The 22,845-nt window shown below is 38.7% G+C and overlaps 1 protein-coding gene across 1 annotated transcript; it reads right to left on the bottom strand.

Annotated features, from left to right (window-relative positions):
- Nucleotides 1-19,420: 19,420 nt before the first annotated feature.
- Nucleotides 19,421-22,151, bottom strand: fzd7a (frizzled class receptor 7a). The gene has a single exon (XM_079426439.1). The coding sequence runs from the start codon at nucleotides 21,736-21,738 to the stop codon at nucleotides 20,077-20,079; it is 1,662 nt and encodes a 553-aa protein (XP_079282565.1). The 5' UTR covers nucleotides 21,739-22,151; the 3' UTR covers nucleotides 19,421-20,076.
- Between the last annotated feature and the right edge of the window lie 694 nt (nucleotides 22,152-22,845).

Below are 22,845 nucleotides of genomic sequence, written 5' to 3' on the forward strand. Positions count from 1 at the left end.
TTTGTGTCATGCTTCCCTTGCCCTCAGGTCTCCTTGCTATTGGTTCCCTTGTTCTTTGTGTCCCGTTCTGATTGGTTCCCTTGTTCCATGTGTCTTGTCTCCATTGGTTTGTTCTTGTCATGTGACCCTCTCTGTTTACTATAAGTAGCCATGTCATTGCCTTGTTCCTTGTCGTGTATTGATGTTGTAACCTGCTGTCAGTGAGTCTAGTCTGTGCATGCCATGCCAAATCTGTTTCAAGCCAAGTCTTCATCTGTTTGGATTATGTTTGGATTTTGGATTATGTTTGTAAATGAACTGCACTTGGGTGGACTCATTACACAAGCGTACACAAAGCACCTACAAACTAAATTGTACCATCAACACGATACCAATTTGTTTCTGCCATAAAAGTGCTGGATTCCAGCAGGGGGCACAAGAAACTTAGGCCTGTCCCAAGCATGATCGCTCACAAAAACCTCAACAGCACATGACAGCAGTTCAGCTTGCCATGCTAAATTTATTCATAATAGTATGTTTATATGTCTAGTCATTTCTCAGTCAAATCTGGTATATCTTTTTGTCTGAGAAAATAGTTCTGATGTTACAGTGCGGTTTGATTTAGGTTGTAGAATAGCAACCGCAGCTTCTCAGTTTGCCACTTATACAATGTATTTTACTGACACAGATATTCTCGCACACACTTTTGCATGCCAGATTTCTGTCTTCTGCATTAAACCATGAGACAGCGAGCATGTTTAGTCCTGCTGTAGGGTCTGCAGTGTTTTTCTTTGTCCCTGTCGCAGGCTGCGCGCCCGGCCTGTAGTCTGGACACAGAGCGGCCAGTTATTTTGCACCAACCAGCAATGGTTTATTTTTCAGCAAGTCTGTCTGCTTTAATGGGTTCCAGCGCTGCTTTGATGTCAATGAGGCAAAGAAACGGGTGTGTGGAGGAGATAGACAGTATGAGGGAGCGAGTTTAACCGAGGGGGGATGGAAAGAGCCTCACACATTCGCCTGTAAGGCGGTGGCGACCCCATCCTCAGGAGAGAGGGGTTGCATTTTGTTCCACATTCTTGCTGTGCGCTGTGAGTGAGACCCCTGCTCCGTCTCTCCACACCCTCTGATCTCACACACCCATCCACTGCAATTATTCATCCTGCGTGACACAAATCCTGCCGAAAAGCAACAGGACTGCTCTTCTGCTTGCTTTCTCCTTCTGTCTTTTCTTGATTTCTGACTCTGTCTCACTTCTTTCTCTGTTTGTATGTCAGAGCCCCTGCTGAACTTCTGTCTAAACAGGCAGTGGAAATGGAATGTAGGTCACTAGATTGTTTTTAACTGGACTTTTGCTTAAAATATAATATAAAAAATTCTAGTTAGTTAGCTCATTAGTAGTAGTAGTTAGACTGACCACACCTCTTCATTATTAAATAACAGTTTAGAGATTGTCTACTAAACTGTTTGAATTAATGTATCTCATTATTTTGATCTCTATTTTTTTTGCACAAAAGAACTAGGGCTTCATGTATAAACCTGTGTGTATATTTCATCCTAAAATTGCATGGATGCACAAAAGGTAGATGTGTAAATCTGTACACATGCCAGAACCTGCACAAAATTAGCTATTTAGAAATCTTTGGCACGTACAACGCCTCCTTTTACTATCCACCCCCCCCCCCCCCTTTTTGTATATCATTTCCATATGCATATCCCTATCCATATAATACTACCTTGTTTTTTTATGCACTTTTGGCAGTAAAGTAAACATATATTATAGGATGTTTCAATTTTTTTTTTTTTCGCAATCAGATACTTGTTTTGCAGTGTAAATACAATTGTCTAATATCAGTGCATCACTCACTTAGTAGGCTATTATATATATTTAAACTTCTGGATAATGATATTTATGTAATTTGAAAGCTTGCATGTATACACTGCACACATCCAGATAAGTGAGTGGAAACTTGCATGCGCACATTTCAATGCCCATTTTTGTACCCTTTATGCATCAGGTCTCTGATGTTTTCAACCTGGCCTTATTGGCCATACTAATTTGTACAAGATGACAAAATTATCGGGTCATGCTGAAAAATGTTCTATGCAAATTTAAAACTAATCAGGTCCCACTTTATATTAAGTGGCCTTAACTGCTATGTACTTACATCAAAAAATAAGTACAATGTACTTATTGTGGTCATATTGTATTGCAAAACACTTCTGCTGCTATTGAGGTGGGATGCGGGTAAGGTTAGGGGCAGGTTTGGTGGTATGGGTAGGTTTAAGGGTGGGTTAAGGTGTAAGGGATTGGCCAACAGTGAAATTACAAATGTAATTATAGAAATGAATTACCTGATGTAATTAGATGCAGGTATTTTTAAAATATAAGTACAATGTAAAAACATGTACACAATAAGTGCATTGTACCAAATGATTCATTTATATGTAAGTACATAGTAGTTAAAGCCACTTAATATAAAGTGGGACCACTAACCATAATTGTAATAGGAAATAAACTATAAACTATTTATGTTATAATATGATGTTGTACAGTAAGTTGTCATGCCAGTGATTTTGAAGTTTTGGAAAATCATGCAATGTGAATGTCCATTAGAGGGCAGTGATATATAGTACATTTAAAGTATAGTACATATTTGATAACCAGTATTTTCTGTTGTTATTGGAGTAAATGTTGCACAATTCTAATTCTATAGAAGCTCCTTCTTTAAGGAACAGCATGTTTTTGCTTTGATATCAAACTCAATTCAAAATAAATATTTCGACAAATGGGATGAAAAAATCCACTTCATTTTTAGCTTCACAAAGAAGGGGAAATATTCCCGCCTCTTCTTTTCACTGCTTCATTTCCTCCTCCTCTTCTGCTGGTGGAGGGTCTATCTGTAATGAACTCCACCCGTCTCCAGCATTCCAGACACCCCAGAATGCTATGTGGCACCTCTGAACACTCCTTACTATTTTCAGCGACAACTTGTTAGCACGTTGTCAACGTCCAGACAGACAAGCATAAAACATCCCAGAATAAGCCCAAGGACACACGTATCGGCATTTGGTTTTAGGTTAAAGTGCTGTCTGCAGCACTTACGTCTGTTAATGGATGAATGACCCGCTGTAACACACGTCAGGCTGTTTTTAACACTCAAATAAATCAATAGGGGAACTTGTTATGAATTTAAACAAAATAGTACTCTCACGGTACCGTAGTACAGTGATAGTATCAGAAGGGTATGCTGTGGTGCTTTGATATATATCATGGTACGTGGATGTAGCCCCTGGGATGATAGCCATTTGCTCAAAGAGTTCTTATTTAGAAAGTGTCTGTTTCAGAAGGGGCCTGAATAGGAGGAAAGGGGCGAATGAAGAGAGCGCTTGCATGGCGAGCCGATGGAGGAGGGGGTTCGGTGGGTTAAGGTGGGTCGGTGGGGGTTGAGTTTCTGACCAGTGACAGGATAAAGGAAACAGAGCAGCTCCAGAGGTCGGCTTGAGAAAACACAGCCTCTGTCAGTCACACAGACTCCTGAGCCTGGATTAGGCCTCAGCCTGGGGGGGTATCGGGTTTCTCTGTCCGGGATACCTCACTGCTGCAAACCACTACCAGATGTGGAGCAGCCAGCATGAGAGCGGGAGGGACGGGGCGGCGTGTGCTTTATATGCATGTTTGTGTTTCATTGTACTGTACTATTTTTACTTGTATTTTACTCGTTAGAGCCCATATGAAATGAGTTTGAGGATGGGATGAATTTCTAAAAAAGGTTGGTTATATAAAAATGCAAATTTGATGAAAGGTTCTTAAGTGAACCCATATGAAGGCTGGAACATCTACAGATACATCAGACAATGAGCCCAGGAGATCGAAACTCATAAAAGAGTAGCCAAATAATAGAATTCTACAATTAATCTTTATTATATTATATATGATATTATATTATATTATCCAAGTTTTAATATGAGCAATATTAATAATTAAAAATATTTAATAATAATAATAATTATTATTATTATTATATACACCAAAAACAAATCCTACTGACCCTAAAACTATTAAATGATAAAGAAAAAAAAAAACGTAACGACTTTTTATATAAATAATTATAATAAAATATGGTAAAAAAAATACAAAAATAAATAAATATAAATAAATATATTTATTTATAAATACAAAACAGTTATATTATTTAGCTGTATTACATTCTTTAACTGTATTTTTAATCAAATAAATGCAGCCTATATATATATATATATATATATATATATATATATGTGATATGTATATGAACCATGTTTAATGATAAATCTGCACACTCCAGATTCAATTCTTCTTGTACTTTGGATAGGAAATGCTAACCTTCATCTGTATCGTTGTCCTGTATGAGGATCGTCCAAGGCTGTTTCAAATCTCCCTCAGAAGTCACAACCTTAAGAACTGGAAACAAAGAAGTACATTCTTCATGTTAACATCATCTCTGTCTGAGCACAGACCTCCTGTTCTCTCTGTTTTTGTTTTGTCTGCTGTGTTTCCCTTTATTTGACCTGAACTCTCACCCATCACCTCCTCTGTCCTTGAAATACACTAATACAGACTCCCCTGACAACAAGTTACATTTTACTCTAATAACACACATCGTTGAGAATAACGTCTTGTGAACATTTAAATGTTTTTTTTTTTCTTTTCTTTAAGAGCCCTGCGAGCAAAAGCCAGTATAGACATTTCTGTGGTTTGTGTTTATTTGGTTGAGCACAATATAAATCCAAGTAAAGCCTCGATTACAGTGATCTTGTGTGACATCACCCGTTATTGGGTGGTCCTCAGTGTCAACTGCGGGATCCCAGAGAGACAAGCGTATGATTTCACCGTCAGGACCCATTATTAGGGTGCCCACTGCTTTGCCTCCCTGCCATTCTGACAAACACAGAGATTCAAACAGAGAGACTTAACAAACCTCAAAAAGGAAAAAGAAGACAGTGCTTTACATACAGTGGCTCCAAGATGTAATTAGACACGTAAAGTTATGTAAAAACATATGAATTGCATTAGAAACATTGACCTAAGTTGCATAGATGGCACAAGCACACTCATTTCACAAAAATGGGTTGTCAAACATTAATTTTATAGTCAATATGATGAACTGTCTGTCTGATCTCACTAGTATTAATAGGCACGTTTACACATACATTTTTGTATGTTAAAGTGTATGCTGAAATGCACAATATGGACAATTCAGCAGCATTAAAAAAGCGTTTACATATATGCACAGCTTTAGAAACAATCATCTTTAGCAATCCTTCATATTTATACTACAGATATTTTTGTATAGTTTTACAATTATATAGATATTTTAGTTTTATAGACAATAGTTGTATAGACTTTTACTTATTGTTTGAGAATAAATGTTTGTTGGCAGTGTATGAACGTAACCCTACAATGATAAAAATCCACCCGCTCCTTTTTTTAATCCCCATAAATCATAAGCAGTGTCTCAGAACAAGCCGTTCGCAGAATCTGTACAATGTGACGTCATTTTGCACAAGCTCCGCCCACGACTGTTGACGGACACTGCCGTATTAGCAGAGACCCCGCCCCGAATGAACCGCACACAATCTGCCATGCTTACCTTCACGCTAGAGCATTTAAAAGCAGCATTCAAATAAGAAATGTAATTATTTATTCAAGAGCAGTGAGTAATTTTCTGTTTTTATTTTATTTTTTGGGTCATATTAACTGCGTAGACAGCAGTATAGGTACTGTATATATAGGTGCTGTTAACATGCATAAACATGCGATTTCTTTCCCAGCTGTTTACCTTCACAGACATAACCAACTGTATTTTTGTAACTTATGTGTTTGTTTTTAACATAAACTTGTGTGTATTTGACAGTTTATTCGCAATAAGACATGAAAGAGAACTTAGTTTAGTACTCACATGCCGAGTGGTAGATGCTTTCTGTGCACACGCACAGAAAACCGTATATCAGAAGTTTAAACTGAAATGGCTTTAAAACGCCTGTTTTCAGCGCGATAAACATGATAATTAAAACCAAACAGATGTTTTTTAGCAGAATATCTGAGGTACGAGCTGTAAAGGAAAAGGGGCAGGGCGCATCAGCTCCTTTGCATTTAAAGAGACATGCATGAAAACAGCGTTTCTCCTTCCACTATAGGCATTTTCAAAATGATATAATAAATGATCTGTGAGGTATTTTGAGCTGAAACTTCACAGACACATTCTGGGGACACCTTAGATTTACAACCTGGTCTCATGGCATAAACGTACCTGGGGGCACTTTTTAGCGAGACTGTTTTTACATACCTTACTGCACGTTTCGTCACAGTTTCATAGAGAAATGTCCACTGAGTGGCGTTAAAACACGGGTTCAATACGTAAGCCCTGGCACATTTTTATTACGTTGATATAGGTACATATTGTGGCGGTTCAGAATTCAAATATCCGGGGACCGTCGCTAAAAATGAATGCTCTATCGTGTTGGAAATATGCCCTACACCAAACCCAACCCTAAACCTACCCGATAGTGTTGACAAATGGAAAACTGATATAAAAATGCATTTGCTGGTGCAACCATGCTATTTGAACTTTCTTATATGCAGATTTGATGTTTTGTTGAGCCGTAGTTACACGGGATTCGAACCAGAGCTCTTCACCTCTCTGTAAATTTGTGTGAAAAGGAATAAAAGTCGTCGGAGTTTTACAGCCTCTAGTGTTCATTTCTTTTGGAAACTGCAGTGATATGTACTTATTGGTACGTATTTCACGTCTCGCTAAAAAGTGCCCGCAGGTACGTTTATGCCATGAGACCAGGTAGGAGATTTACAATATATTACATCTTGTAAAAATGGGGAATATTAGGTGCCCTTTAAGTGGATCTTTATGAAGCATGCTGTTACCTCTGAGCTCCAGAGGGATACAACCTCTAGTATTTCCTGTTTGTGTTTCTGATGTGTCTGCAGGGTCATGTAGGCTCTGTCTGTACACAGCCATGGAGCTCTGTTTACCTGGACCCCTCCGGCCCACCAGGGGGGGCAATGGACCAAGAGGGGGATGTTGATCTGAGGGAATTAAAGGTAAAGAATTCACTTCAGTTCTTCAGTAGCAATAGTTAAACAATCTCAAACTGAACAAGAAATGACTGCAGAAATGCTCAAGTCAAATCTACAGCAGTGCAGCGTTCTCATAGAAGCTTGTTTTGCCTGGGTCCCTGAGCGCTAATGGACAACTGAACCTTAGCCTCTGTGTTGTTATTTACCATATCAGCCCCTGAGATCTCCCACCACCCCTGTCCTCACTCCCCACTGCTCTGCCTGTCTAAAGACTTCATTTAGCTGCAGCCAAGCACAAGCCGAGCCACACATGAAGAGGTGCTCGGCCCTCAGAGGGGGGCTGCGCTCTACCACCTCACTGTATGAGCCGCTGCAGCCCTGGAGCCTACAGCTTATTACAGATAGTATGTGTGAACTAATGAGAAGAGGAAAGGCGGTCAGCAGCAGGAAAAATGAGATGGTAAAAAAAAAAAAGAGAAATTGGTAGGACTTTAAATTTGTCACAGTATGGTTCAGGCAAAGAGAGTTGAAGTGAGGATCTATTTGCTAGAGGTAGTTTTATTAGGCCAAACAGAAAGCACACATTAAATGGGAACAAATGAGAAACACAGGAACAATGCCAATCAACAGTTATACATTGACAAGATCGGATGAAGAACAAAGGAAACAAAAGGCTACCATTAGGATGAGCTAATGAGCAACTAAATAAGACACAGGTGAGGAACACAATCAGTAACCATGGTGATAAACAAACTTAAACACAGGAAGGAATAAGAATATCAAAATAAGAGTCTCTAAACTGAAAAACATGACAAAATGTAGGTTTAGTATATCAATATTAGTTAATGCAATAAGTATCACAATATTTAACAGCATATATTTAATTAATTTAATGGCATTTATTTCAAAATATAATAATACAGTTTTAAAATTGTATTTGTATAAATGAACATTAGTAATTATGAATGAACATGGATTAACATAATAGTATTATAGTATTTTTTACAAATTAAACTTAACCTTTAAATACACTTAGAAATATTGATCATTGTTGGTTCATGATACCTAATTGCTAATCAATCAAACCTTATTATTAGATGTTACCCAAATAAATAATCATAAATTATACTTAAACATTATTTGGTTGGATTGTGCGATGGCCAATGAAGGCTCAATAAATAATTAAGCAGTCACTCAAGGAAAAAATATTTAACCAAATCAGCATATTAGAATGATTTCTGAAGGATCATGTGACACTTAAGACTAAATTACATTTGAAAATATATTCAAATAGAAAACTCCTCGATCCTGAATTTAGTTTTTAAATTTAATGTTTAAATTGAAGTTACTCTGAAAGTACATTTATTATTATTATTTGTTATTTATTATTATAATACATTTCTAGCGGGATCACTTGATTCCAGACTCATGGTAATGCGTTTACATGTACAAGTCAGGGTTTTGGCAGTGTTCTTGTATTTTTTCATCACTTCACCAGTTTTCAATTCAACACTGCCGTTGACTTTCAGGGTCATTTTGAGTTCTGCACTTGAATAAGAGCCCCAGGTGTTCTTACAATATGTATTTCAACAATATTACATCTGTTTTGTCTTCTGAAAATGTTTGACAAGTTTTTGAGTTTGCATTGAATTCTAGCACCAGTTTTGAATTTGTTGGTTAATGCTTCAGTTGTACAGCACTGGGCATAAAGGTGGATAATCAAAAAGACCATATCACAAAAAGAATATTTTCTGTGATGGATTGCTTTTGAAAAGCTCATGCATCACAAGTTGTCATATTTCTTTCAGCAAATATAGTCATATGTGAATCAGCAGCTGTACTGTGTCAAACCTGAATAATAAATAAATCCATCATTACATCCTTTTTCCAGATCATCAGACCACATGGCATGTCCAAGATCCATCTGTATAATCCTGCACTTGCTGTCAGAGTGAGGGTCCTGTTTTCTTTGGTCTAGCCCCACTGTATGCTCCAAATCACCATGTGGCTCCGTCTCCTTAACAGGGGTCCTGTGGAGGTCATCTGAGGCACAGTAAAGAATGAATGGTTAGTAAAATGCAACATAATAAACTAACATTATGCTGTACTTATTGGTAATAGTGTGCAGTGAGATGCTGCATACCATCTGGCTGATGGGTGTCTGTTTCTTCTGTTTGTGCAGGGAAAAGCAGCAGCACTTTGCTATGCATGCGTCTCTCTAAGGGGTTTTCATGTGCAGTTCCCACTTTGATGTCAGGAAGATGTACGTGAAGTTCCCTTTTCGGTAAATTCCCACAGCTGCTTTTTTTCTCTTTTATTTCTGTTTGATTCTTCAAGGAAATTCCAAAAGAATTACATGCAAGATATGGTGAATTTACAAGAGACAAGGTTGTATTGAACATCTACACTGTATCTTTCATAAGTTTAGGGTTAATAAGATTTTAATGGGTATGATTAAATATTTAAATAATTATTTAAAACTATTAATACTTTTATGATTTCAAAAAAGTTCTACTTAAAATAAATGCTGTCTATTCATCAAAAAATCCTGAAAAATGTATCGCAATTTTCACAAAAATATTAAGCAGCACAACTGTTTTCCACATTGATAATAATCAGAAATGTTTCTTGAGCATCAAATCAGCAGATTAGAATGATTTCTGAAGGATCATGTGACACTAAAATCTGGAGTAATGATGCATCATAAATTATATTGAAATAGAAAAGAGTTCTAATCATTTTTATACAGTATTTCACAATATTAACATTTAATCTGGCAAGTGATTATCAAGCAAGAGTCAACCATATCCACAGAATCACATTGTGGAGGAGTTGTCTAGAGTAGTACAGAAGTTACAGTGGATGTTTAAATGCAGAAAAGTAGAGAACAGAGAGATTTATTTATATTAAAGTGTCATTTTGAGGTTTGCACATGAATAAGATCCCCAGGTGTTCTTAAAATACATATTTCAGTAATATTTTGACAATGTTTGTCAAGACATTATCGTCACAGAAGTTAACATGTAGAAAAGCGGGAAACAACATGAAGATTTTTTTAGGTTATTTACAAACCTAAAAAACAGTTACCACAAACTGAATTCTTACCGTTGTTAAAGTGATGTCAGAGCCTGAGTTGACCAGTGGGCTCTGGTTAATGGGCGGTAAGTGCAAGACGGTGAACCTGGGATCTGTTTCTGTATTCACTCTCCTCATGTGAGCTTCACCTCCACAGTGTCTCACTAAAGCAAACATCTCATTTATGACTTCATGCTTGTATCTGAATGTCATATATGGATTTTATAGAGTTTAAATGATGGCTAAATACTGATTCAGATCTCGTCTTACTCTGGCGGGATCCCTCCATGTGTCCACCGTAGTAGTTGACCCGTGAGAGTGGGCTGTATTCCAAAGACGAATCCACATACACTGACCTCAGAGTGCATATCTCTCCAACACCACCTCCACTCTCCATCCGGCTGCGCTTCCCACGGCCGTTTAGATCCTTTGGATGGTCGATCACATGTGGGAGTATCTGGTATATGTCAGAGCAAAATAATGAAAAGCTCTTTAGCTGAGTTTTGAAGTTATGGTCACGTAGTCTGGAAGAACGCATGGACTAAAAAGTCTACTTCATCTTAACATTTCTGCTCTACGTTTTTCATTGTAAAGGTCCAAAAGCCAAATTCTTCACATAAACCACAGTATATTACATCAGTGACAGAGATTAACCAAGAAAATGAAATCAGATGCTGTTAAAGGTCAGATGTTTACTTATGAGTAGATCTTTCCAAGTGTCTGGTCTTATGATGCCAAAAGCACAGTGTCAATTAAATAGTTAGAGAGTGAATTTCAGGTCAGTGTTGGAAAAGAGACAGATGAACATACTGTAGAGGGGATTTGTTTGTTTGCTGGCGTCACTGTTCGATCTTCAGTCTGATTTGCAGGTTCTGTCTCAGGGATCGGACTCATCTGAGCTCTGCACGTGTCGACTGCTATCCTGAGACCTTTTGGTCGTTTTCTCTCTTTTGGCTTCTCTTTCAGTTCAGTTGTTTGGTCTTAAAGGCCATTTGTTCATCTGGAATCAAGATCATTATAGACATTAAGTTAAAGAGCAAGCATTATGCTGTGTCCAGTTATATTTCACAGCGAGCAGAAGCTGAAGATGCTGCTTGTGGTTGCAACGGTTTACATTTTAGGAATCAGTTTTTACTTCCTCTTGGCAATGCAGGGAAGGATTTTCCTAACTTAATGCTTTCAGTCCCGACATGAATAGCGTGCATTCAGAGGCAGTTATCTGATATGCGTTTCTTAAAGATGTAAACATTCACCCTCTGAATGGATCTTAACTAAACACTGGCACAAACACAGAAACATATTTTCAATTGTGTTCGCTGGTATTGCCGTGCTGCACAGGATGTTATTGATCTAATCAAGAACTTCTTTTGAATAGTCAGTGTTTATCTGATCGTTAGTGTCATTTGTGTTTCATGAACTCTACCTGGTGCCGCTTGAGCTTTATCCTGGATTTGTACATCCGTTATGGGTGGCAGAGGACCCAGGTCTGCCCTGTTGGGCCGAGGGGAACAGAGGAAACGTGGCTGATATCTGATCTGATTACTTTTATCTCCTGAAAAACAATGAGATATTTTATGCTAGATGTATAATGTACATTATTTTTCAATTATTTGGGGTCTGTAAAATTTTAAAAAGTTTTTGAAAGAAAAGTTGCTCACTAGGCATTTATTTGATCAAAAATACAGTAAAAACTGTAATGTTGTGAAACATTATTGCAAATTCTATTGTAAAATATTCAAAGTTTTCAGCATCATTACTCCAGTCTTCAGTGTCACATGATCCTTCAGAAAACATTTTAATATGCTGATTTGCTAAACAAGAATAATTTCTGAAAACAGTTGAAAACTGCTTAATATCTTTGTGGAAACCGAGATGTTTATGTATTATGTATTATTTGATGAATAGAAAATTCAAAAGAACAGCATTTTCCTAAAACAGAAATCTTTTGTAATATTATAAATGTCTTTACTGTCACTTTTAATCAATTTAGTGCATACTTGAATAAATTAAATTAAATTTAACATGAAAGATCACCTTAAAGCATTTTGCCCTTTATTATTTATACCTTTAAAATATATAAAATATTGTTTAGAGAGTCTCCCCTTTAATCTGGCTTGAATTCTAGTTCTTCTCTCCAGGTCTGTGATGTGTGTTGATGTTCTGTGTAGCATGTTTAGTATCTGGCAATAAGGGGTGCGTTGCACCAGCAAGAGATCCAAGTGCTGACTAAAGGAAACAAAGAATCATATATAAAGAGCACATGTGTTTGATTTTTCAGTCCTCTCCAAACTTGTTCCACTATCTCTTTTGAAACCACTCAAACACAATGTTCACACTATTTTCAAGGTCATTTGTCTGTATTAGCATGATGGATTTCTCCGCACGTGGCCTCCTCTTTGTAGTAAATGTCAGTGGAAAATGAAAACGTGAATGCCGACCGAGCTGGAAGTCACACTGGAATTCTTTTGGATGCAATACCTTGCAATAGATTCAAAAGAATATAAGAGAACTGAGATGTTTTGATCTCCTGGGTTGAGCATTTAACAATAATAAAGAGAAACCAGGTGCTAGACATCAATGCTTTGAAATCAGTTCCTAAGAAAAGAAAAAAAACTATTTGTTGTATTTTCCATGTTTTTTAGCCGTATTTTAAATTATGCACTTCATTGTGTTGTGTTTTAGGTTTGAAAGACATGTCTGTAACTTTTTTTAATGTGATGTTTTCTTACAGGGTAGCTATTATTTATTCACATAAAACGCTTAACTTACAAACAGAAATTGTCTTTATTTGACCAGTATTTGTTTCTGAATTATTAAATGTTTAAATGATTAAATATTATAAATTAAAATATTATTTTGTTTTTGTGTCTTATAGAAGGTTATAGTTTTTTAAAACATGAATTCAAATGTTTTTTGAAATTTTGAAATGTAGTTTTTATTTTAGGTTTTCAATGATATTTTAAGGCTGCCAAAGTGGTGCTTTTTAAAAATGTTGAAAGCAGGTGGGTTATAAAGGTTTTAAGCAAAACTAAAATAATTTTTTGTTCATTTTTATTTAGTTTAGTTAGTTTTAGAATTATTTTAGTTTGGGTTTTTCAAAGAAAAAATCATTTTTGTTATCAATAATACTGATATTCTGTCTGTACTTGAGCATTATTTATCTGAATTCAGCTGGTCTTGCTGAGGATGACGGTGGCGGCCATTTTTGAGTCCCTGGAGCACACCTGTGTTGTTTTCATTCTGCTGTAGCTTAACGTGGCGGATCGAGACTTCACACGGGCCACCCACAACCAAAGGCCCTTCTCTCTGGAACCCCTCCAAATCCATGTCCAAACCCTCATGTCTATGAGGTAAACACACTGATTACTGCATTCAGCTCTCATCGCCTGGATCATTCCCCTTTTCCCCCGTGAGGATGCCATTTCGGTCACATACTGCAGCAATTTTTCGGTGTCATTGAAATTGCTCTTTTCCCTCTGATCATAGAGTATTCTGGCAGTTTCTCTTCTGATGGTTCATGCAGGTTTATGTTTGGATGATAGAAGCTGGACATTGTGAAAACGAAGCCACCGTGGAGTTTACTTTTCTCATTCAAGATGCACAGCTGATTCGATGATCCTTTTGATCTCTTTCCGCATCGACTGATGATTTTCGGTGGCGCAGAGAGAGGATGGATTAATGCGCATATAATGAGGGAACAGTCAAGGGCTGTGGAGCATTAGCAGATTGTGGTGGACTGGAGTTGGATAGATTATGGACTGTGTGCTTATGTAAAATCCCTCAGGATACCTTTATTAAGATTTGCAGCTCACATCTCATGGAGGTCAAACAGCACATTATGGGTAAATCACCAGTTTGATTGACCTGGAATGTGTGGAAATTGAAGACACCTTGAGGACTGACCGCATGTGTGTGTGTGTGTGTGCTGCGCTCTGACGGCAGCGTTATCTGCCCAGCCCAGGTGCAGCTGAAGCGCTCAGTGAAAGGTTATGGAGTGAAATGTAAAATGAACATACCACATTTCACCTACTTGCCTTTAGGATGGGGTTACCTCTCCGGCCAGTAGAACAGAGGTACGGCAATCAGAGCTGGTAAACTAATACCGCCGCCGAGTCTGTCACCCTGACCTGAACCTGAGTTTCAACTTTTCTGGGCAGTAAAATTCTGCAAGATTTACTATGGACTGGCCTGTCCCTCAAGTTTACGTCCCACCTCTCTTGCTCTGTGGCAATCAGGAGGAAACTTCAGGCAGATCTGCACAATGGTTCATTTGTAGTAGATCTGGGCCTCTTGACTGAAGAAATTTGACAGATAAGGAACTGTTTCATGCAGTACTCGGTCATGTACATGCACGTTAACTGATACATCAATCAGATGACTGTTCTGTTCAGCGGTCTTTTCAGTATCCAATGTTTTTTAAACTTGACTATTAAGTCAAGTAATTCAAATATGAGTTATGTTTCCAGAATTTCATGACCTCTGCATAAACAACAACATTATTTTGTGGAACACTCACTAAATACTTATTTAAAACAACTGTACTTTCAGATAAAATTAAAGGCCACTTAATTATACATAAGAAACATTTCATCATTTGTAGTCTTTAGCACACTAAAGTACACTTTAAAAAAATGAAAATTGGTCATTTTTAAGAAAGTTTTAATTTAAAGAACATTTTAATTTATGACTTTTATATAAATGTCACAGATCGGCCAGGCTCAATCACAGCGCACTCCCTCACCTGAATTCTAATCACCTGCACCTGCGCGTCATCAATGGCAATCATCCGGCATGCTCCTCAAATACTCACACCTCACAACACTCCAGTGTCCGGTCTCGTTCCTATGAAGAGGACTACTATAGCTATCACAGCTCTATGCTTGATACTTACCGTCTTGTTTACTTACCTGCTGTGTTCCATCCCAAGTGTGTCTTCCAGCGATCCCAAGTCTATCAGCTCCCGAGTCTCGTCCTGATCCACTGTGTTGGTGAGTTGTGCAGTTACTCCTGTTCCGTGTCTCCTGTTTGGAAAAAGATATTCAAGTTACCATCCCTCCTGAACACCGAAGAATCCTTGTATCATCACTTACCCGATTCATTCCACCACCTCAATCTGTCAAAAAAACCCGTTCACATTACGTCACTCAGTCTGTGTCCTACTTCTGTAACAATAAATACACTTAATTTGCGTTGATTAAAATATGTAAATGTAAAGTACTATAATTTTAACTCTAGCATGTTATAAAATATTACATTTAAATTATTTTAAATGCACTGAATTGCAGCTTAATTACAAATGTGTAATTACAAATATATTTACATACATGACACAGGTTTCAATAGAAATTACATTTGAATTTACTGTTAATGCTTATTTAACCATGTTTCAGAATGTAGGTAACACTATTTTAAGGTGTCCTTGTTACATATAATTACTATTAAAATATAAATTAATTATGCATAATTACATGCAAGTAACACTAAACCTAATCCTAACCTTACCCATTTGCTAAGTACATGTAGTTAATTAATGCTACTCAGCACTTAAATGTATAATTACACTGTAACAAGGACACCTTAAAATAAAGTGTAAATGAAATGTATAATTATAACATAAAGATGTGCATGAATCCTATTTAAGATGGTTGATAAAAGCACTTTAGAGTTCAGCTAATTGCAATTTAATATACATTTCAAACTATATTACATTTTCATTTAAATAATTTTCACATTAAATTCAGTTTGCACATAGGCCCAAGTATATGTGACCGTGGACCACAAAACCAGTCCTAAGTGTCAATTTTTCAAAATTGAGATTTATACATCATCTGAAAGCTGAACAAATAATCTTTCCATTGATGTATGGTTTGTTATGATAGGACAATATTTGGCCGAGATACAACTATTTATTATAAATCTGCAAAAAAATCTAAATATTGAGAAAATTGCTTTTAAAGTTGTCAAATGAAGTTCTCAGCAATGCATATTACTAATCAAAAATAAAGTTTTGATATATTTATGGTAAGAAATTTACAAAATATCTTCATGGATTAATATCCTAATGATTTTTGGTATAAAAGAAAATTTGATAATTTTGACCCATGCAATGCATTTTTGGCTATTGCTACAAATATACCCCAGCGACTTAAGACTGCTTTTGTGCTCCAGGGTCACATATTGTTTTAAAGTTTATTCCGTCTGTAATAAATTTAAAAATAAATGTACTACCCTTTGCCAGGGTAATAGTGTGGAATTAGTATAGCACTTGTTTATTTATTCTTCTACTTCTCAGATTTACCTTTGTTTTTCCAAAAGCCAAAATAGCTCCAGTCAGGTCTTGTAGTGTGTGCAGCTGCTTCTCAACTCCCTGTTTTGGGCAGCTCGGAGCCTTTCTCTTCCTGTTAACCTGGCCGGTCCGGTATGCCAGTGCGAGATCCTCTGAATACAGAATAAGAGGCCCTCTCCTCGTACTGTAGGTCTTAGGAGGAACTGGCTCCAGGCCTCCAAAAAAACGGCCGCTGCTGGTAAGACGCAGCAATGGAGGCTGGGATTTCCAGTTGAAGTAGTCCTAGTTAAGAAGAGATCATGTTTCCATTTTCTGTGCGCATTCAAACAAATCAAACTTGATCTTTGACTCATTAAAACTGGTCTTATATAGACATATAAAAACCATTTACCTCTGGTTCAAAACAGACCTCCAGTCTTCCTTCATGACCGTCTTCATTTGGCACAATTTGGCCGTACCCACGACTCAGCAAAGACAGGACAAAATCTTTCATTGTGGAGTTGTTTGTGTTTCTTTGAATGAATGCTGAAACATTATAATCCTGTCATGACTGTGGTCTTATCATGTAGAGGTTGTAAAGATCTGAACATCAAGTTTTAAAACTCATATCAAAAGTCTGTCATATTGAAAGCGTATACAGCAACCATAAAACTCACTCTTAAAAATAATGGTTCTAATTGGCATCTGTGGTTCCACAAAGAACTTTTAATGTCCAAGGAACCTTCCCATTCTACAAAAGGTTCTTTATAATTGAAAAAGTACCTTTGATTATATAAAGAGATGTTCTTTTAAGAACTGTCCTTAGAAAGGTTCCTTGGGGAACCCCAATATTTTTTTTTTCTTTTTTTTTTTTTAACAATAACAACTTATTCAGAGTCAGCTATATTTTTTCCGCTTTTGTTCTCGTACCTCAGTTTGTGGCCGAGCTCCCCTCTCCTTAGCGACCATTTCTCTTTAATTCAGAATGCATTCGTGTGTTCGTTCAGCATCCCCGCCCGCTGCTTTTACATACTACTGAATCATTTCAGCCCATGCTACGAATGTCTGTGTTTACTGAGCTTTGCAGTTGCCAGGCTCTCCACAGCTCCTCAGCTCAGAACTGTTTTCTTGTTGCCTTGGTTGCAACCAAGCAATTACCCCCTCCTGGTCAGGCCAGCTACTCTGACTACCTTAGCTAAACCCATCCTAATATACAAACAAAAGGAAGATGACAGCTCACAGCTTTTGTGAATATCCTGAACTGGGTCTCCTGCACGACACGTCCTGTCATATGACCAGGATAGCACATCCCTAATTAGTGTTATTGACTGTGCCACAAGAAATAGACTTTTCCTTCCTTCACATAAAACCCCTCCATCAATCAAACAGACAGGAGAAATTGTTCAAGCTTAGAGCTAAAGAACTGCAGGATGTCCTTAAATAATGTGAGAGGATACCGTGACAGTTTAGCCGCAAGAAGAAAAAAAAAATACAAAGAAAGATACATGGAGTGATGTATGACAGCAGGTGTTATTATGTCTGGCTAATGAATATGTTTTAGTAAAACAGTACATTGGTTGGTCACTTTTGACCAGCTCCTGTGCTCTCCATGAGGTTGGAAGTTTAAACTGAGCTTCATGGCTTACTGTAGAGGGAAGACTTATTCAGCCTGAACCACAACACTAGCCTCTTCAACCACATCTCCATGTGCCTTGTGTTACGTGGTGAATCGTTTTATTGCTCTGTGAGATCATACTTTGTGACGGTGAACAGAACCCTAGTCTGGCCACCTGCAGGGCTTAATAGGCTGATGAGGACAAAATGTTAGGATACTTAACGGTAACCTGCCTACAGCCTCTGAGCTGAGCTCTTGCTTTTTCTCAACTTAGTCTGTGTAGGCAGGGCTGTCCAAACTCTGTCCTGGGGGACCGTGTCCTGCAGAGTTTAGCTCCAACCCTAATCAAACACACCTGAAACAGCTAATCAAGCTCTTACTAGGCATACTAGAAACTTCCATGCAGGTGTGTTGAGGCAAGTTGGAGCTAAACTCTGCAGGACACCGGCCCTCCAGGACCGAATTTGGACAGCCCTGGTGTAGAGTACTGTAATGATGATTAAACCTGTTATTGTCATAAAAAAACGCCATCCAATGTGATCCTTAAATCATTTTTGGCCCAAATTGAAATCTATCGATTATTCAAAAGTTCACGATTATATTATATGAAAATGGTTTATTTTCTGCTCTCAAAATGTATTATGATAGTGAGTTTTATAATGCAGTAACAATCTCTGTAAAAATTAAAAGAACTTAAGGATACTATACTTCAGCAATGAGTATCCTGTTTACACTTTTGGCATAATGTAATATGGCATGTATTTTGTATCAACTAATGTATTGATCTACCGTTATTATACATCGTGAAGTTTTGCCTGCATTTATTTCACAAACTGTTCACAGCTTGTTCTGTAGACATTCAAATTTACAACATAATTATTGTATTTATGATTCATGAAATAAAATATGTATTCTGTTCACAATAATGTAATGCAATATAATATTTTGATGATTGCTTTGCAGCTTGCATATTTACAATGTACTTTCAAGGCAATGCGTTTAAGCATATCAAAGCTCTCCAATTGTACAGGAGATAAATTGTGATTACGAACTAAGCCTCTGCTGAAAAATCAAATGAAACGTATCTTTCAATCTTGAAACTTGTTTTTATAGTTAATTTAAGTCAACTCCGCTTGTAACAGTCACCTGTGGGTGTCGCCAAAGCTTCATCTCAGTAAAGCTGCAGGTGTATATACTATAAATACAATAAATATCACTTTGTCTTGTTTATAATTACATTTAAAATAATTTAGCCTCATGTTTTTCGTCAGGAGTGTAATAGCGCATTTGGCGCAAGAGTTTATTGAGCACATTCTGGTATGGTTTTCTTTAAGAAAAAGCCTATACATATTAAAAATAATAATTGGTAGCAAACAATAACTAATGCAATCTGTAAAGCAAAATGAGTCGGTTAAAAATCTAATCATTTTATTCAGCGAAACTGTACAGATACAAAGGTCTCTTACCAAATTGAAAAAATCAAGTAAAAAACAGCAAGATTATTTTCATAAATACATATATTCTTTCAGAAAAGGTGATTATTTACACGTTACATCGTTTAAAGGGAGCTTGCATAAATTCACAGCTGTACACATGCATATAAGTATCCCAATCCTAATGCGTACTTGACGGTCCATGTGTGCCAAAGTATGCATGATTGTCGACGGAGGGCTGCGAAAGTCATACAAGTCCCCAGTTAAAACAAGGGATGGTACGTGTGTATAAGGCAAATTACGTCCAATATGTTCAGGTACAGAACCGCGAGCGTTGCGCAAATCATTCAGTACTGTCTACAGAGATCACATCTGCAAATGATATCGTGTTACACAGAAACATAGTCTTTTTCACATACAAATATATGAGAAAAACCCATGGTTAAACAGACTCAGGCTGATAACACTGTTCGTGATGGTCCGTCTCCACCGTGGAAACGTCTAGGCACACAGTAGTGTCCACAAAACTCACTCAACAAGTCTCGCGCAACAGTGCTCCGCGCTCGAGACATTTATCTCCGAGAAAAGTTGCACGGCCAAAGCTTGACCGACACTATCAGGACGACTCGTTCTTTTTTCATACTGTCGTCTCGCCTTGGTTGCTATTGCTGAGCCTTTTATAAAACCTGCGCCACGACTGCAGAGTTTTCCCAGACCATATCCAAAATCCAGAGGTGATTCCCACGATCATGGTCATCAGATACTTTATCATGAATACGGTGAAGTCTGGAGACATGGGGGCGAAGTTGTTGACTGGGCAAGGGACAGCGAATCGCTTACACGTTTGCATGTGCCAGGTCTTCTCCCACTGCTCTCGGAAAGCCTGCTCGTAGAAGTAGCACGCGATCACGATGGTTGCGGGAACCGTGTAGAGCACGCTAAACACGCCGATGCGCACCATCAGCTTCTCTAGCTTCTCCGTCTTTGTGCCGTCGTGCTTCATGATGGTTCTGATGCGGAAAAGCGACACGAAGCCGGCCAGGAGGAACGAGGTGCCGATGAAGAGGTAGACGAAGAGGGGCGCCAAGACGAAGCCACGCAGAGAGTCCACGTTGTAGATGCCAACGTAGCACACCCCGGTGAGAATGTCACCATCCACTCGGCCCATGGCGAGGATGGTGATGGTCTTAACTGCTGGGACAGCCCAAGCGGCAAGGTGGAAATACTGAGAGTTGGCCTCAATGGCTTCATGACCCCACTTCATTCCCGCTGAGAGGAACCATGTGAGGGACAGAATGACCCACCAGATTGAACTTGCCATGCCGAAGAAATAGAGGATCATGAAGAGGATGGTGCAGCCCTCTTTTTTCGTGCCCTGCGCGACGGTCTTATAACCATCATCGTTGAATTTGTCGATGCAAACGACTTTGTCTTCAAGGAAAAAGCCAGCCGCGTACGCAACAGCCACCATGAAGTAACACCCAGAGAGGAAGATGATGGGCCTCTCCGGGTAACGAAACCGCCTCATGTCCACTAAGTACGTGAGAACGGTGAACAGTGTACTAACGCAGCACAAAATAGACCAAATTCCAACCCAGAGCCGGCCAAACTTGACCTCTTCCTCTCTAAAATACATCAGCCCGTTGGGTCTAGTGGGCTCACACGGCGCCCCGCAGTCTTTTTCCCCCATGAAGTGGTACTTGAGATAGGTGGGCACTTTGAGCTGCAGCGGACATGTGAATTGCTGGCTGGGTCTGACCACGCTCGGCTGTAACGTGATCAGTTCGGGGACGTAGGGCGTCGGGTTTGAGGTCGGGCTTCCCGCGTCCGAGGTGTTCTGACCCACGCAGATCTCCCCCGCGCCGTGCACCGGGAAATTCTCGCAGCGCAGTCGCTCGGGCCACTGGAAGCCGAACTTGTTCATGAGGGCCTCGCAGCCCTGTCTCGCGCGCTCGCACAGGGAGCGACACGGCGGGATGGCTTGCTCCAGCACCGTGCAAACCGGCGCGTACATGGAGCAGAGGAAGAACTTGAGGTCCATGGAGCACTGCACTTTCACTAGGGGGTAGAACTGGTGCACCTCCAGCCCGGCGTCCTCCTGATTGGTGTGACCCAAAAGGTTCGGCATAATGGTCTGATTGTAGGCGATGTCCGTACAGAGAGGTATCGATATGGGCTGGCAGAAACCGTGCTCGGGAATGGAGATGCCCTTCTCTCCATGATACTGGCCGCCGGACGGCTGCAGGGCCAGGGCGAGGAACAGAAGAAAGTATCGAGTAATCCCGCAACAGTGTTGCATTTTGAGGAGAGCTGTTATTTGGGGGATTCGGTGCGAAAGAAATTAGGCTGCGGCTGCTCCGAGAAAAAGTTTCTGTGACCAGTTCGTATGCGTTTAAACGATCTTAAACTCCTCGTTTGAGCTCCTGTCACGGTACGCGTGGTCTAAAAGCACGCATGTTAGGCAAAAAGTCTCCAAGTCCGAAAATACATCCAAACTAAATCCACAACAAGCGCATCGTTTTTTCCCCCTTCTTCAAGGTTGGTTAGAGAATCTTCCGACTGCTATTTAAAGTTTTCCGCGTGGCTCTATAATCCTGCGTGTAAGTCTGTGTATCCAATGACTTTAGAGAGTCGTATCGCTGCTGGAAAACTTGAGTCGGAGAGTGCGCTTTCCTCGCTTGTCTCGCGTGCGCTCAGCAGACGCGCTTCTGACTGACTGAAGGTTTGAGCGCAAGTGTAGCGCACATACAATAATGTGCCGTCGGTTTCTACACTCCCCTCATTCAGATTCACTGTCCCTCTATGCGGGGCGCCTTGAAACCATGCGGCTTAGACCAATCACAGGGTTTGTTTTCATTTGCGTCTTGCTTTTGATTGGTCATTGGATGTAATTTGCGGAGGGTTTCAGATATCAGAAACTTTCCTTCTATCTATAGAAAAAAAAAATGCATAGGCTGGTTTCTGAAAGTGTAGTAATTCACTGGGCATGCAAAACCCTGCACGTGACTAATACTGCGGTTCAAATACAGCTTTTGTTTAATAAAAACTTTCAAATGGTAATTATGTAGGCTATATTGTCGCCATTAAATATTAAAATACGTGTATATTAATTTATATTTCAAAGTTTGGCAATCACATAACTAAATAAGTGCCAAATCCATGTGGGAAAAACTAAACTAAAAAAAAAAAAACAATCCTGTGAGTAAATCAAATTTTCCAGATCTATTTTCTTAATATCTGCATATTTTTGTTGTAGTATTATTTTTAAGATGTTTTGAAAAAATAACATTTACTATTTAAATGTTCATCTACTGAAAATGCACACACCTAATGACAGGCCTCACACCTACTTTTCAGCCCGGTGTGGATACTTAACCTGCTAGAAAGCAGATAAATATTTTGATAA

Source organism: Barbus barbus (genome assembly GCF_936440315.1).
Source record: "Barbus barbus genome assembly, chromosome: 10".
In the NCBI taxonomy this organism is placed as follows: domain Eukaryota; kingdom Metazoa; phylum Chordata; class Actinopteri; order Cypriniformes; family Cyprinidae; genus Barbus; species Barbus barbus.